Consider the following 15,690-nt stretch of genomic DNA (forward strand, 5'->3'; position numbering starts at 1 on the left):
CTCCCATGAAACAGACAATAAAGACTTGTTTGTTAAACAGCCAGGAAAAAGTCCCCACTTATTTGGGAAGGAGGAAGTCAGGGCCTGAGGAAACTGCTTAGCTGTCTCTCCTCCATTTTCTGGTCGTGGAGAAGGGAAATAGGCGGAGCAGGGAGGACCAGAAGCCGTGGAGTTCCGTGGGCTCTGTGAGTCATGTCAATCAATCCATCAATCAATCCATCAGTGGCATTTAAAGAAGCCGCATGGCATAGTGGATATAGCCTGGGCCTGGGAGTCAGAAGGTCATGGGTTCTAATCCCGGCTCTGCCACTTGTCTGCTGTGTGACCTCGGGTAACTCACTTCACTTCTCTAGGCCTCAGTTACCTCATCAGTAAAAGGGGATTGAGACTGTGAACCCCATGTGGGACAGGGTCTGTGTCCAACCCGATTATCTTTATCTACCCAGGCGCTTAGAATAGTGCCTAGCACATAGTAAGCACTTACCAAATACCATTATCATTATTACTATTATTATAAGTCTCTACAGGAGGCAGTCCCAAGCCAGGGAATCTCTCGCCCCAGGAATTCTGGTCATCTAAAAGGGAGAGGTCTCCGTGACAGAGAAAGCCTGCAGGTTGATTAAGTAGTTGAAGTACACAAAAGAGCCAGTCACTAAGATATTCTTGCAAAGTCCGAGGACGGGCGTGATGGTGCCCAGGGCGGCGATCAGGCCGAGTCGAACAAAGATGAAGGGAAAATCCTGCAGGATGATGCCCATGGAGCCCAGAACTGGTACACTGGGAAGCAGGATGATCCGGAGCAGGGACAAGTAGCTAAATACGTAGACGGGGAACACCCAGGCGGAGCCGAAGACGGCCGGATGGCCAGCCACCCGCACCATCTCTATGGTGTCGTACCACATCACGAAGCTCATCAGGAAGATCTGAGCCCTCTCGTCTTGGCGAGACATTACCCTCATGACCGGAGAGCTGGACGTGGGCTCCTCCACGTTGATCACCCGGGGACTCGGGGTCGAACAGACGGGAGCCGGTGTGGAGTCCTTGGATTCCACCTGCTCGGAGATGCTACTTATTTGCTGCTGGGGCTGCAGGTCATCTTCACCTGCGATAAACGAATCGGATGGGTTCAAACGACGCGGACCCATGAATTGCTCTGGGGAGAAGTGAGTCTCCTTTGGGGACTTTTTGTTTTCAAATACCTAGCGACCCATGAGTCGGTCATTCATTCATTCAGTCGTATTTATTGAGCCCTTTCTATGTGCAGAGCTAACTAACCGCTTGGGAGAGGACATTGTAACAATAGAATGGTCACATTCCTGGCCCATAAGAAGCTTGCGGTCTAGAAAAGAGGGTCTAGAGACTCGCTCTTGGGAGAATTGAGAGAGTTTCTCCTGGGGACTTAGCATGGCCTAATGGACAGAAATCAGGCCTGGGAGTCAGAAGGACCTGGGTTCTAGTCCCGGCTCCACTATTTGCCTGCTGTGTGACCTCGGGCAATCACTTCAGTTCTCTGGGCTTCAGTTCCCTCATCTGTAAACAGTGAATTAAGACTGTGAGGAATTAAAACTGTATCCAACCTGATTATCTTGTACCTACCCCAGCACTTAGAACAGTGTCTGAAACATACTAAGTGCTTAACAAATGCCACAGTTACTATTGATTAATACTATCAATATAATTATATCATTATAATAATTATTACAACATTACTGTTAATTATTACTATCACTATTAACTCCCATGGGCCTGGGAGTCGGGAGACCTGGGTTCTCAACCCAGCTCTGCCGTGTGTCTGCTGTTTGACCTTGGGCAAGTCACCTCACTTCTCTGGGTCTCAGTTATCTCGCTGGGGATTCAATCCCTGCTCTCCTTCCTACTTAGATCATGAGCCTTGTGTGAAAGGGACTGAAATAATAATAATAATTACAATAATAATACTTGTTAAGCACTTACTATGTATCAAGCACTGGCCTAAGCGCTGGGGTAGAGACAATTGGGTTGGGTACAGTCCCTATCCCATATGGGGCTCACAGTCTTAAATCCCATTTTACAGATGAAGTAACTGAGGCATAGAGAAGTGAAGTGACTTGCCCAAGGTCAGGCAGCAGACAAGTGCTGGAGGCAGACTTAGAACCCATCTCAGGAGAGTCACTCTTTTCTCCCAGAATCTCTCCCAGCCCTAAGCCCTCTCTGCCTAAAAATATTGTGTTCTTTATAGCTCATCCTCTGGATGGTAAGCTCATTGTGAGCAGGGAATGTGTCCACCTACACTGTTATATTGTACTCTCCCAAACGCTTAACACAGTGCTCTGCACACAGTAAGCTCTCAATAAATTTGATTGATTAAAAGATGACTAGGTGCCAAGCACTATAATAAGCACTGGGATAGATATGAGATCATCAGGTCCCACATGGGGCTCAAAGTCCAAGTAGGAGGGAGAACAGGTATTGAATTCCATTTTGCGGATGAAGGAACTGAGGCAAAGTGAAGTGAAATAACTTGCCCAAGGTCACACAGCAGACACATGATAGAGTTGGGATTGGAGTAGGGAGCTGGCTAAACTGAGGGCCAGGGATTTACATCGTGGGCAATGGATAGCTGTTTTGGCAGTTTTTAGCCTAAATGAGGTCAAAATGGTCTTTGACCTTTAAGAGTCAACAGGAAAATGGAAATACCTGAATAATTAAAATCATCCAGAGACTTAGTCACTGCAGGCCCAGGGACTGACCTTTAGGGTCTATGTTCTCAGGCTTGAATCCAAGATAAACTCTGGAGTGTTATACCTGAACCTATAGTTGTGAGAACACATAGATGTTTGGAATCTGATCTGCCTCAGACTGCTCAATAGCCAGAATCATCTGGCAAAGACTACTGATTGACTGATTGAGATTAGGATGGGGGAAGAAGGTGGAGAAAAAGCTTAGGCCTGGGAAAGAGGGGATCTGGGTTCTAATTCCACCTCTACCGTTTGTCTGCTGTGTGACCTCGGGCAAGTCACTTCACTTCTCTGGGCCTCAGTTCCCTCATCTGGAAAATGGGGATTAAAAGCGTGAGCCCGTGTAGGACAGGGACTGTGTCCAACCTGATTAACTTGTATCTACTCCAGCACTTAGAACAGTGTTGACAGACAGTAAGCGCTTAAAAATGTACCATAATTCTCATTATTGGATCTGTGCCCCTTAAATACTTTGTTTCTCCCCCCGTCCCACAGCACTTATATATGTTATCCTATTACTGTATTTTCCCCTTTCTGTAATTGATTTTAATTCCTGCCTCCACCACAGACTGTAAACTCCTGGTGGACAGGAATTGTGTCCAACCTCATGGGCGGAAACCTACCTCAGAGCTTAGTTCAGTGCCTGGCACATAGTAAGTGCTTAACAAATACCATTAAAAAAACTATACAAACATATATACAGGCACATTGTAAGCCTATAAGAAAAAACAACAATAATAATAATAGTAATTATTATTACTATTATTTTGGACAGGTAGGGCCAGAGCAGGGACAGAATCCAGAAGGGTGACTTTTAGATGTGTGTGTGTATATATACATATATGTCTATCTATATATGTACATATATAGATATCTGTGTGTATTTATGCACATATATGCATATATGTATGTGTACTTATGCACACACATATATACATCATTAAAACATATGTGTTGGTCCCACCTTCACGACATAACTAAAATCCACCCTTCCCTCTCCATCTAAAGAGCTACCATGCTAATACAATCACTCATCTTATCCCGCCTGGATTTCTGCATTAGCTTCCTTTGCAGACCTCCCTGATTCCTGTCTCTCCCCATTTGTCTATGCTTCACTCTGCTGCCTGGATCGTTTTCCTAAAAAAAAAAAAAAAAATCCAGTCCACATCTCCTGACTCCTCAAGAACCTTCAAGTGGTTGCCTATCGACACCCCCATCAGATAAAAACTCCTTACCATTGGCTTTAAAACACTCAATCAGCTCACCTCCTTCTATCTTATCTCACTGATTTTCTACTACAACCCAGCCCTCACTCTTCCCTCCTCTAACGTCAACCTACTCACTGAATCCCAATCTCACCCATCTCACCATGCTGAGCTCTCGCCCACGTCTTGCCTCTGGCTTGGAACGCCCTCCCCCTTCTTATCCGCCAGACCATCACTATCCCCACCTTCAAAACCTTATTAAAACCCCATATCTCCTCTAAGAGGCCTTTCCCAGCTAAATCCCCCTCTCCTCTCTGCATCGCCTATGTATTTGGATCTGTATCCTTCAAACACTTGATAGTCACCTCACCCTCAGTCTCACAGCAACTACATACATATTCGGCATTAATTTTAATGCACGTCTCCCCATGTAGATTGTTATTCATTCATTCAGTAATATTTATTGAGCACTTACTATGTGCAGAGTACTGTACTAAGCACTTGGAATGTACAATTCGGCAACAGATAGAGACAATCCCTGCCCAGTGATGACTTACAGTCTAATTGGGGGAAACAGACGGACGAAAACAAGACAACATAATCACGATAAATAGAATCAAGTCTCTCCTTATGAGTAGGGAACATATCCTTCAACTCTGTTGCATTGCACTCTCCCAAGCATTTAGTACAATGCTATACACACAGAAACCATTCAATAAATACCTTTGATTGATTGATTGATTGCAATCGAGAATCCACTAGGAAACCTGTTTGACTTATACACCTATCTCTTATTATTGCTCGATCAATCAATCAGTCAGTGCTATTTATTGAGCACTTTCTGTGTGTAGAGCACGTATTCAGTGCTTAGAAAAATATACTGGAATACTAATAATACTAATAGTAATAATGATGATGGTATTTGTAAAGTGCTTACTATGTGCCTAGCACTGTTCTAAGCACTGGGATAGATATATTATCAGGTTGCCCCATGCGGGGCTCATCGTCTTAATTCCTATTTTACAGATGAGGAAACTGAGGCGCAGAGAAGTTAAGTGACTTGCCCAAAGTCACACAGCTGACAAATGGCCGAGCCGAGATTAGAACCCATGACTCTGACTCCCAAGCCCAGGTTCTTTCCACTAAGATACACTGCTTCTCTTTAGAGTTGGTAGACTCAATCCCTGACCTCAAGGGCCATTTCAGTCTAAAGGATCCTATAACTTTCAATATGCAGCAAAAACTACCTGTGTCATGAAGCCCTTCAAAGACAGAGGGATTTTTCTGGCAATGGCACTTGTCTCAAAAAGGTTAAAAATCCCTTTGATGGCTATTACTTCACCAAATCCATCAATCAGTGGGATTTATTGAGCGCTTACTGTACTTGGGAACGTATAATATGACAGAGTTGGCAGACAAGTTTCCTGCCCGCAATGAGCTCACAGTATAGAGGGAGAGATAGACGTTAGTATAAATAAATTATGGATATGGATGTAATGCAGTGGGACTGAGGGGAGAGTAGATAAAGGGAGCAAATCCTAGTGCTTAAGTACTTACTTATTGGTCTTCCTCTGAGAGAATACTTCCTGAGTTTTTCAATTATATCAACAATGATCAAGGAAGTCAGAACCAGAGAGACTTGAAAATCTGGTAATGTTTTGGGCAGGCTAGACGTTGAATTGTTGCTGACACTCTTTTGGACCTGTTTAAAGGAAAATACGATGAAGACATATTAAGGGCTCTACATCATCCATTGAAATGTCTTTTCACAGTAAAAGCAGTATTGCATTTCTTGTCTTATCCTAATCAGAGTTCCTCATACTTTGGTGATTTCACAGTTTTGAAGACTTTCTAAATGACTCACAACTACTACACTGTTAGTCCATTAACTCCGAGCCAGTTCCTTAATTTCTGTGCATGTCCATTGTTCGAAAATCTCATGGTAAATATGGAAGCACCTACTACAGTGTTCTGCACACAATAAGCACCCAATATAGGGCTCTGCACAGAAGATCGTCCAGCAAACAGCACACAAGTGACACTCATTAATGATGCTTCTATACCCAGAGTGCCTGAAATTTCACCACCAATAGGGCTATGATTGTGTCCAACCTGATTAACTGATATCCACCCCAACGTTTAGAACAGGGCTTGGCATTCATTCACTCATTCAGTGGTATTTACTGAGCGCTTACTGTGTGCAAAGCACCGTACTAAATGCTTGGAAAGTACAATATAACAACAGACACATCCGCTGCTCACAACGAGTTCACAGTCTACAGAGTGCACGGTCTAGTAAGCACTTTACAAGTACCATAATTATTCATTATTATTATCGCGATATAGCCACGACTCTCTGTATTAATGGTGACGTGTCCAGTTTTCTTACTTTAATGGCATTTGGCGAGATTAGGGCCAGAGAGGAAGGCAGGCGATTTGTGACACAGCACATGAACAAACATTCCTTTAAGGGGCAACTAGCTTTCATTTGGTTGAAAGACTCCCAACGTCTTCCAGGCTGCAGCTACGAGCTGGTGTTCTTCCCGCCCAGGACCCAATAATTGATTATTCTGATGCCACTAGAAGGTTCCCTCTTCCCCCTCAGGTCCACCTGTGCTCCACTCAAAATGAGCCCAAAACTAGCTCACAGTCTAGAGGGAGATACAGACATTAATAGACATAAAATTACAGATATGTACTTGTGTTGTGGGGCTGGGATGAGGGGATAAACAAGGGGAGCAAGTCAGGGCGACGCAGAAGGGACGGGGAGAGGAGGAAAGGTAGACTTAGGGAAGACCTCTTGGAGGAGATGGGCCTTCGATAAAGCTTTTAAGTGGGAGAGATCACTGTCTGTCTGATATGAAGAGTGAAGGTGTTCCAGGCCAGAGACAGAACATGGGCGAGAGGTCAGCGGCGAGGCAGATGAGATCGAGGTACAGTGAGTAGGTTGGCATGAGGGGAGCGAAGTGCATGGGCTGGGTTGTAGTAAGAAAGTAGCGAGGTGAGGTAGGAAGGGATGAAGTGAAGGGGTGTTTTAAAGCCCACGGTGAGGAGTTTCTGTTGGATGCGGAGGTGGATGGGCAACCACTCGAGGTTCTTGAGGAGTGAGAACATGAACCGAACGTTTGGTATTCTCTGTTAAACTCTGTTACACTCCGTTATACTCTCCCAGGCCCTGAGTAAGTGCTCTGCACAGAGTAAGCACAAAATAAATACCACTGATTTAATAATTGAACCATTTCCCCTCTGTTCTGAAGGACCTGAGGGAATGAGGAATTGGTAGAATTCAGAGACTTCCATTATCCTTGACTCCTCTCTCTCATTCAACCCATATATTCAATCTGTCACCAAATCCTGTCAGTTCAACTTCACCACATCGCTAAAATCCTCCCTTTCCTTTCCATCCAAACTGCTACAAAGTTAACCCAAGCCCTTATCAGCCTCCTTGCTGACCTCCCTGTCTCCTGCCTCTGGCCACTCCAGTCTGTACTTGCTCTGCTGCCCGGATCATTTTTCTACAAAAACGCGCAGTCTACATTTCCCCACTTCTCAAGAACCTCCAGTAGTTGCCCACCCACCTCTGCATCAAAGAGAAACTCCTTATCATCAGCTTTAAAGCATGTAATCACCTTGCCCCCTCCTACCTCAGTTCTCTGATTAACTACTACATTCCAGCCCACACACTTCACTCCTCTAATCCCTACCTCCTCACAGTACCTCCGATTCATCTATGTCACCACTTAACCCTCACCCACATCTTCCCCGGCCTGGAACACGCGCCCGCTTCGTATCTGGCAGTCCGACACTCTCCCCACCTTCAGGGCCTCATTAAAATCCCACCTCCTCCAAGAGGTCTTCCCCAGCGAAGTCCTCATTTCCTCTTCTTTCATGCCCTTCTGTGTCACCCTTGCAGTTGAAATTGCATCCTTTTATTCACCCCACTCTCAGCTCCACAGTACCAATGTACATATTTGTAATTTACTTATTTATCATGTCTGTCTCCCCCACTAGACTGGAAGCTCCTTTTTAAAAATAGTAATTGTTAAGCACTTACTATGTGCCAGGCACTGTATTAAACAGCTGGGTAGTTACAAGCTAATCAGGTTGGTTGCAGTCAGTGTTCCATCGAAGGAGAACAGGTATTGAAACCCCATATTACAGACGAGGTAACCGAGGCACGAGAAGTTGAGCGACTTGCCCAAGATCACACAGCAACTGACAGAGCGAGGCCTAGGACCCAAGTCCTCCGATTCCCAGGCCCGTGCTCTACCCACTAGGCTACGCTGCTTCCCTTTTAGGCAGGGAACATGTCTTCCAACTCTGTTATACTGCACTCTCCCAAGTGCTTGGTATAGTGCTCTGCACAAGGTAAGCGCTCAATAAAGTCGATCGATCATCAAAACTTCCTCCAGGAACCCCAAACGTTCCTCCAGAGGGCAGGTTTGGGGCTCAACACTGAGGCCTCCCCGGGGGATGATCTAGTTCAAAAGGCCAACAACTATTTGCATTTCAAATGACAGATGTCCTTTTTCCACTCCCACGCTCTCCACAGACAGATGGGCAAGCCCTTCCGAACCCCTCTATCTCCGCAGGTGATAGCTCTGGGCCTGGGGTCGGAGCCCTCACAAGAAAAGACTCGTGGGGTTTATCAGTCTTGAGTCTGGTATCTTTCCCCAGAAGTCTTATACCGCAAAAAAAGCACGTCAGGAGTGGTTCACGATGGACAATCCACAAGTCCAGTTGGCTGCCTCCTCCAGCACACAGAAACATGATGAAAGAGCTGCATGGAACGAACATGAAGCTTTTCCCAAATTTTGAATTGGAAATTCCCACCTCCCCTCCTAAACTCTCTTCCCCACCTAAGTAACCCAATGCAGCTGACAACTCCTAGAGAAGCAGCGTGGCTTAGTGGATAGAGCACAGGCCTGAGAGTCAGAAGGACCTGGGTTCTAATCCCAGCTTCTCCACATGTCCGCTGCGTGACCTTGGGTGCGTCACTTAGTTTCTCTATGCCTCAGTTACCTCATCTGTAAAATGGGGATTAAGAGTGTGAGCCCCATGTGGGACAGGGACTGCGTCCAACCTGATTAACTTGTACCCTCCCCAGTGCTTAGAACAGTACTTGCCACATAGTAAGTGTTTACCAAGAATTAATATTATTATTATTATCACCAACACCACCCTCCCTGTTTCCAGAGCACGGGCCTGGGAGTCAGAAGGAGCGGGGTTTTCATCCCGGCTCTGCCACTTGTCCGCTGTGTGACTCCAGGCTCTTTCCAATAAAACTACACTGCTCCTGGGGGTTTTTTGGTGGGGTGGGATGGGGAGGGAACCCACGGAAGTCCAACCAAGCCTCACCCAGTTTCCAGCTGATTATTAGCTGATACCCACCTCAGTCACCGCTATAGAAAATGCAAAACATGGAAGTGTGGTGAGAACCACACACATCAGCATCACTGGACTCCTAGAAAAAGAGAAAACACGCAACAGGTCTGAGATAGCCATAGTTCCTCTGAAATCGCTTATGCATTTATAGCTTTTCTAAGAAGTTCTTTCTTCCCCATTTCTTTCACCCAAATGTTCAGCGGCTCGCCACAGAGAAATACAGAAAAACAATTTCAAAATAGTTTCATAGAGGGAAAGAAGGATTGAGCCATTACCAAATGATTTAGTAAGAGAAAATGTAGAAGGAAAGAGGAGCAGCGTGGCCTATTGGAAAGACCCCGGGGCTTGAGAGTCAAAAGGACCTGGGTTCTAATCCCGACTCCACCACTTGTCTGCTGTGGGACCTTGGGCAAGTCACTTCTCTGGGCCTCGGTTTCCTCAGCTTTAAAATGGGGATGAAAGACCTGGTCTCTCTCCTACTTGGACTGCGAGCCCCATGCGGGACCGGGACTGTGTCCAACCTAATTAACGTGTACCTTCCCCAGGGCTTAGAACAGTGTTTGAAACAGAGTTAAGCGCTTAACAAATAGCATTAAAAAAAAGTGTGCATTTCACGGAGGGAATGGTCAGTACAGCTTGGGGAAGAGTCAGTGATGTTCTCACGCAGACAGACTTCAGGAAGTATTAGCAAAGAGACAAATAAGGAGAATAGCCATGAAGACCTCCTTCCTTTCCAAGCCAGTTCTCTGGGAAACGCCCAAGTCTTATAGCCCTCTCTCTATTCAAAGATATGAAATACCATGGGAGATCCCAAATATGTCCCTGATCACCCACCTGTGACAAGGATAATAATAATAATAATAATAATAATGTTGGTATGTAAGCGCTTACTATGTGCAGAGCACTGTTCTAAGCACTGGGGTAGACACAGGGGAATCAGGTTGTCCCACGTGGGGCTCACAGTTAATCCCCATTTTACAGATGAGGTACCTGAGCCACAGAGAAGTTAAGTGACTTGCCCACAGTCACACAGCTGACAAGTGGCAGAGCCGGAATTCGAACCCATGACCTCTGACTCCCAAGCCCGGGCTCTTTCCACTGAGCCATGCTGCTTCTAATTGATGATGATGGCGACTCCCTAAATGGTATTTGCTGCGCGCCTAGTGAGTTCAGGGAACTGTACTAAGCAGTTGGGAAGGTAGCACAGAACTGAGACATACTCCATGAATGCAAGGATATTTCATTCAGTGGTAAAGACAGACATAAAGCTAATTTTCAAACACTGAAATCAGGAGCGTTTAGCATATACAAACATGCTCAGAAGGGTACAACTGAATAAATAAGTGAAAGAGGCAGTTACTGAATAGATGCTACTTTCGAGTGGATAATTAGTTGGGGGAGCAAGGAGGAGAAACTGAGAGCTTAGCATATACATACATGCTGAGAAGGTCTGTCTCCCCCTCTAGACTGTAAGCTCGTTGTGAGCAGGGAATATGTCTGTTTATTGTTATATTGTACTCTCCCAAGTGCTTAGGACAGTGCTCTGCACCAAGTGAATGTTCAAAAATGAATGAATGAATGAAAGGGTGCATGCTGAGGGTCTGGGAGCTTAGCATATACATTCACGCTGAGAAGTAGCTTGGCCTAGTGGATAGAGCACGCACCAGGTCAGAAGGACCTGGGTTCTAATCCCGGCTCTGCCACTTGTCTGCTGTGGGACCTTGGGTAAGTCACTTCACTTCTTGGCGCCTCAGTTACTTCACCTGTAAAATGGAGATGAAGACTGTGAGCCCCATGTGGGACAGGGACTGTGTCCAACCTAATTAATCTACCCCAACGTTTAGAACAAGTGCCTGGCACATCATAAGCGCTTAATAAATACCATTAAAAAATAAAATAAATAAATAAAGTGAAAGAGGCAGCTGTTGGGTAGATGCCACTTGGGGGTGGATAATTATTTGGGGAAGGAAGGAGGAGGAGGAGCTGGAGTTTAGGAGGATGTTGAAGGTGGGAAGGGCAGCAGAGATGCATGTTAGGACTCAGCTCAGACACGACGGTGTAAACACCACCACTGGCTCTAGCCAGTCCCTCCCCAAGTCATTTCCTGGCAAATCAGACAGGGTTTCTCTATGTGTTTAGACTGTAAAGGTGTTGGCATGTGGTTCTCTACACGGTCATGTCCTGTAAAGGCCCTGGTTTATGGTTTTCTACACATTCACTGCCTGTAAAGGCCCTGGCGTGTCATTTTTGACACATCGCTGGACTGTAAAAGCTCTGGTGGGTGGTTTTCTTCATGTTCATGTCCTGTAAGGGCACTGGCATGTGGTTTTCTACACATCCATGACCTATAAAGGCCCCAGCATCTGGTTCTATACGATTCTGTGTCCTATAAAGCCACTGGTGTGGCTCTTTTCGTGCTCTTGTACTGTAACGGCCCTGGTGTGGGATTTTCCACACGTCCATATCCTGGTGTACGTTTCTGTACACATCCAAGAACTGTAAAGGGTGTGGTGTAGGATTTTCTATATACATCCATGGACTGTAACGGCACTGTTGTGTGGCTCTCTACACATCTATGAACTGTAGCGGAACTGGTGTGGGAATCTTCTACATGACCATGGACTGTAACGACACTGGTGAGTGGTTCTCCACACGCTCATGGACCATAAAGACCTTGGGGTGTGTAGTTGTGTTGGGGCTGGGCTTCGTTGAGGGGTTCAGCTTTTCTGGGGATTCCAAGTCGGGACACCCTGCCATTGAGTAGCTCTAGCTGTGTAAGGAACAGGATAATAACAATAATAATAATAATGATGATGATGGTATTTTTTAAGCGCTTACTTTGTGCTAAGTACTATTCTAAGCACTGGGGGAGATATAAGGTTGTCCCAGGTGGGGTTCACAGTCTTAATGCCCATTTTACAGATGAGGTAACTGAGACCCCGAGAAGTGAAGTAACTCGCCTAAAGTCACACAGCTGACAAGTGGCGGAGCAGGGATCGGAACCCACGACCGCTGACTCCCAAGCCCGGGCTCTTTCCATTAAGCCAAGCTGCTTCTCAATATAAGCATTATAAAGGATTATAAAGCATTTATCTCATTATAAAGGGCAATAATGTTGCCTCCTCCTTCCCTTCCACCATACATCCTCAGACCCTGTCGCTTCTTCCCCTGCAAAATTTCCATTATCTGGCCCTGAAACCAAAGAGCCAAGAGGCTGGCACAGGGCTTCGTCATATCCCAACTCAACTACTGCCTATCTGGGGCTCCCAATCTTAACCCCCTTTTTACAGCTGAGGTAATTGAGCCACAAAGAAGTCAAGTGACTTGCCCAAAGTCACACAGCAGGAGAAGCAGCTTGGCCCAGTAGACAGAGCACAGGCCCGGGAGTTGGAGGGACCCGGGTTCTAGCCCCGGCTCCGCCACCTGCCTGCTGTGTGATCTTAGCCCATCCCACCCCACCACCAGGGCAGACCCACTCACCACCCTCTGATCTTGGCCTGCAGATAACGTTTCCGGTAGAACAGGACTTTCACCGGCACCCAGACCACCAAGGTGACCAAGGCTACGTAGGCGATGGAACAGGACACCCCCAGCCAATACACCGTCTTCTCGTTCCTGTTCCTGGTCCCCTGGAGGGCGGCGGCAAACTGTTCCGTCACCACCAGCGTCGGGACGGAGAAGGCAGCCAGCTCGAGGAGCTCGAACACCACCAGCTTGACCAGCCTTCCGGAGACCATCCTGAGAGACCCTTAGGCCGCCGGACGCGAAATGCTTCCCGGCCTCCGGAGAGGAATCAGCGACTCGGTTTGCAGGATTTGCATAGATAGATAGATATATATGTAGAACATAGAGAGAGAGGTATCATTCGCCAGTGACCTTTCATCCTTTTATTGACCTGAACGAGCTCATTATCACAAACTCGAACATTCCCAGGTACTTAAAACCATATCTCTGCGCCCTGTCGATTGTAGCTAAAGGTGTGTTTGGAGAGAGGGGGCGGATACTGACTCTGAGACGTGTTGGCTTTTTGGCCATTCTGGCACCTCTTTCTATTCGTTGTTATATTGTACTCTCCCAAGCGCGTAGTACAGTGCTTGGCACACAGGAAGCGCTCAATAAATACGACTGAATGAATGAATAATCTAATACTGGCATTTGTGATGAGCTTACTGTGTGCAAAAACACTGGGCTAAGCCCTGAGGGAGATTCATGATCACCAGAGTGGACACAGTCTCAATCTCACATGGCGCTCCTAGTCTTTCATTTGTTCATTGGTATTTATTGAGCGCTTACTAAGGGCAGAGCACCGTACCAAGCTCTTGGGAGAGGACAACATAACAAGAAACACACACATTCCCTGCCCACACCGAGTTTACAGTCTAGAAGGAGGGGCTCACGGCTTTAATTCCCATTTTACAGACAAGGGAACTGAGGTACAGAGAAGTGAGGTGACTTGCCCAAGGTCACACAGCAGACAAATGGAGGAGCTGGGATTAAAACCCAGGTCCTTCTGACTTTCAGGCCCGAGCTCTATCCTTAGGCCATGCTGCTTCTCAGTTTCTACCACAACAGATAAGAAGGGCCCCGCATTGAAGGCTAAAGGCAGTGTTGCCTAGTGGAAAGAACTCAGAACTAGGAATCGGGGGTCAAAGGTTCTAATCATTTCTCCGCCACTTGCCTTGGGTGTGATCTTGGGTCGGTCCCTTAACTTCTCTGGGCCTCAGTCTCCTCATCTGTAAAATCTCCCTTTCCCTGAGACCGAAGCGCTTGGGAGAATACAAAGTAGCAATATATAGACACATGCCCTTCCCTCAACGAGCTCACAGTCTAGAGGGAGAGAGAGACATTAATAGAAATAAATTACAGATACGAACATAAGTGCTGAGGGGTGGGGAGGGGGAATGAATAAAGGGAGCAAGCCAGGGTGACGCGGAAGGGAGCGGGAGAAGAGGAGAGCTTAGCCAGAGAAGGCCTCTTGGAGGAGATGAGAACGTGAGGAGAGTCATTGTCTGTCAGATAGGAGGAGGGCATTCCAGGCCAGAAGCGAGACGTGGGTGAGAAGGCGGCGACGAGATAGACATGACCATCTAAGGGTTGAGAAAGTGTGTGGAAAGGGGCATGATAGCCTGGGATAGATTGAAAGAGTACAGCTAAGCGGCTGGTATTTTAGAGTTCTCCCAAGAGTAATAATAGTTGATAATATTATGGCATTCATTAAGCACTTACTATGTGTCAAACACAGTGCCAAGCGCTGAGGAGGATACAAGAGGATCATGTTAGACACAGGTTTGTCCCACATGGGTCTCACATGAGGGAGTAGGATGGAATCCCCATTTTAGAGACGAATAAATTGAGGCCCAGAGAAGTGAAGTGACTTGCCCCAGGTCACACAGCGGACAAGCGGTGGAGCTGGGATGGAACCCAGATCCTCAGACTCCCAGGCCCGGGCTCTTTCCGCTAGGTCACACTGCTTCTTTCCTTCAGGAAATGAAGGAAGGAAGACGCCAATCAAGTGACCTGCCCACTGTCGCATGGCAAGATTCCCAGCTCCTAGGTGATGTCCAGATGAGAAGCAGTTTGGTCTAGAGGAGGGATCCCAGGCCTAGGAGTCTGAAGAATCTAGGTTCTAATCCCGGCTCCTCCACTTGTCTGCTGTGTGACCTTGGGCAAGTCACTTCCCTAAGCCACACCGCCTCCCTAGTAGTAGTAGTCGAAAACCCAGTAGGTCCCCAAACCAGCCCACTTCCTCAGGCCTTGCGCCGTGACTATTTCCTAGTAGAAACATGGATTCATTTCCTGGAAAATCTGGAGCGGAAAAACTGAGTGCTGGACGTTACATTGTTTTTTGCCTTTTTTTAAATGATATCCGTTAAGTGCTTACTATGGGCCAGGTACTGTGCTAACAGCTGGGGTAGGTACAAGCTCCCACTCTCAGGGTCACACCTGGAGAGTTTCCAGTACGCTACCAGTCTCAACTACGGGAGGGAGAGTCAAGCAGAGGCCTACCCGGTCCATTCCTAGCTTGGGGAATGGCTAGCGAGTGGCAGGCAATCCACTACGAGGCAAAACTCCCCCGTGTTGGGCAGCAGCGACACGGGAAAGAGTCGAGGATGGAGACTCAGGTTTACAGCGCGGAAGGCGGAAATGGTCAACCACTGCCGGATTTTGACCAAGAAAACTCCGTGGATCCACTACCAGAGCGATCGCAGAGGGAGTTGGGGCGTTCTGGGAGAGATGATTAGACTGTAAGCCCGTCAATGGGCAGGGATTGTCTCTATCTGTTGCCGAATTGTACATTCCAAGTGCTTAGTACAGTGCTCTGCACATAGTGAGCGCTCAATAAACACTATTGAGTGAATGAATGAGTCCACCGAGTCGCTACG

General features: G+C 46.8%; 1 protein-coding gene across 1 annotated transcript; it reads right to left on the minus strand.

Moving 5' to 3' along the window:
- Positions 1-575: 575 nt before the first annotated feature.
- TMEM236 (transmembrane protein 236) lies at positions 576-13,044 on the minus strand. The gene is made up of 4 exons (XM_001509236.3): positions 12,788-13,044; positions 9,314-9,386; positions 5,480-5,624; positions 576-1,102 (listed from the first exon to the last, which is right to left on the minus strand). Exons 1-4 carry the CDS (start codon positions 13,042-13,044, stop codon positions 576-578), a joined length of 1,002 nt encoding a protein of 333 aa, XP_001509286.2.
- Positions 13,045-15,690: the final 2,646 nt, after the last annotated feature.

Source organism: Ornithorhynchus anatinus, chromosome 13, assembly GCF_004115215.2.
Source record: "Ornithorhynchus anatinus isolate Pmale09 chromosome 13, mOrnAna1.pri.v4, whole genome shotgun sequence".
Classification (NCBI taxonomy): domain Eukaryota; kingdom Metazoa; phylum Chordata; class Mammalia; order Monotremata; family Ornithorhynchidae; genus Ornithorhynchus; species Ornithorhynchus anatinus.

What these genes read in the sequence shown, in the direction of transcription:
- TMEM236 (XM_001509236.3), bottom strand. Translation starts at nt 13,044, where the DNA reads ATGGTCTCCGGAAGGCTGGTCAAGCTGGTGGTGTTCGAGCTCCTCGAG. An exon ending in CAGGCCAAGATCAGAGGGTG is followed by an intron (nt 9,387 to 12,787) that starts GTGAGTGGGTCT and finishes CTCTTTTTCTAG; the next exon opens with GAGTCCAGTGATGCTGATGT. An exon ending in TTTCTATAGCGGTGACTGAG is followed by an intron (nt 5,625 to 9,313) that starts GTGGGTATCAGC and finishes TCCTTTAAACAG; the next exon opens with GTCCAAAAGAGTGTCAGCAA.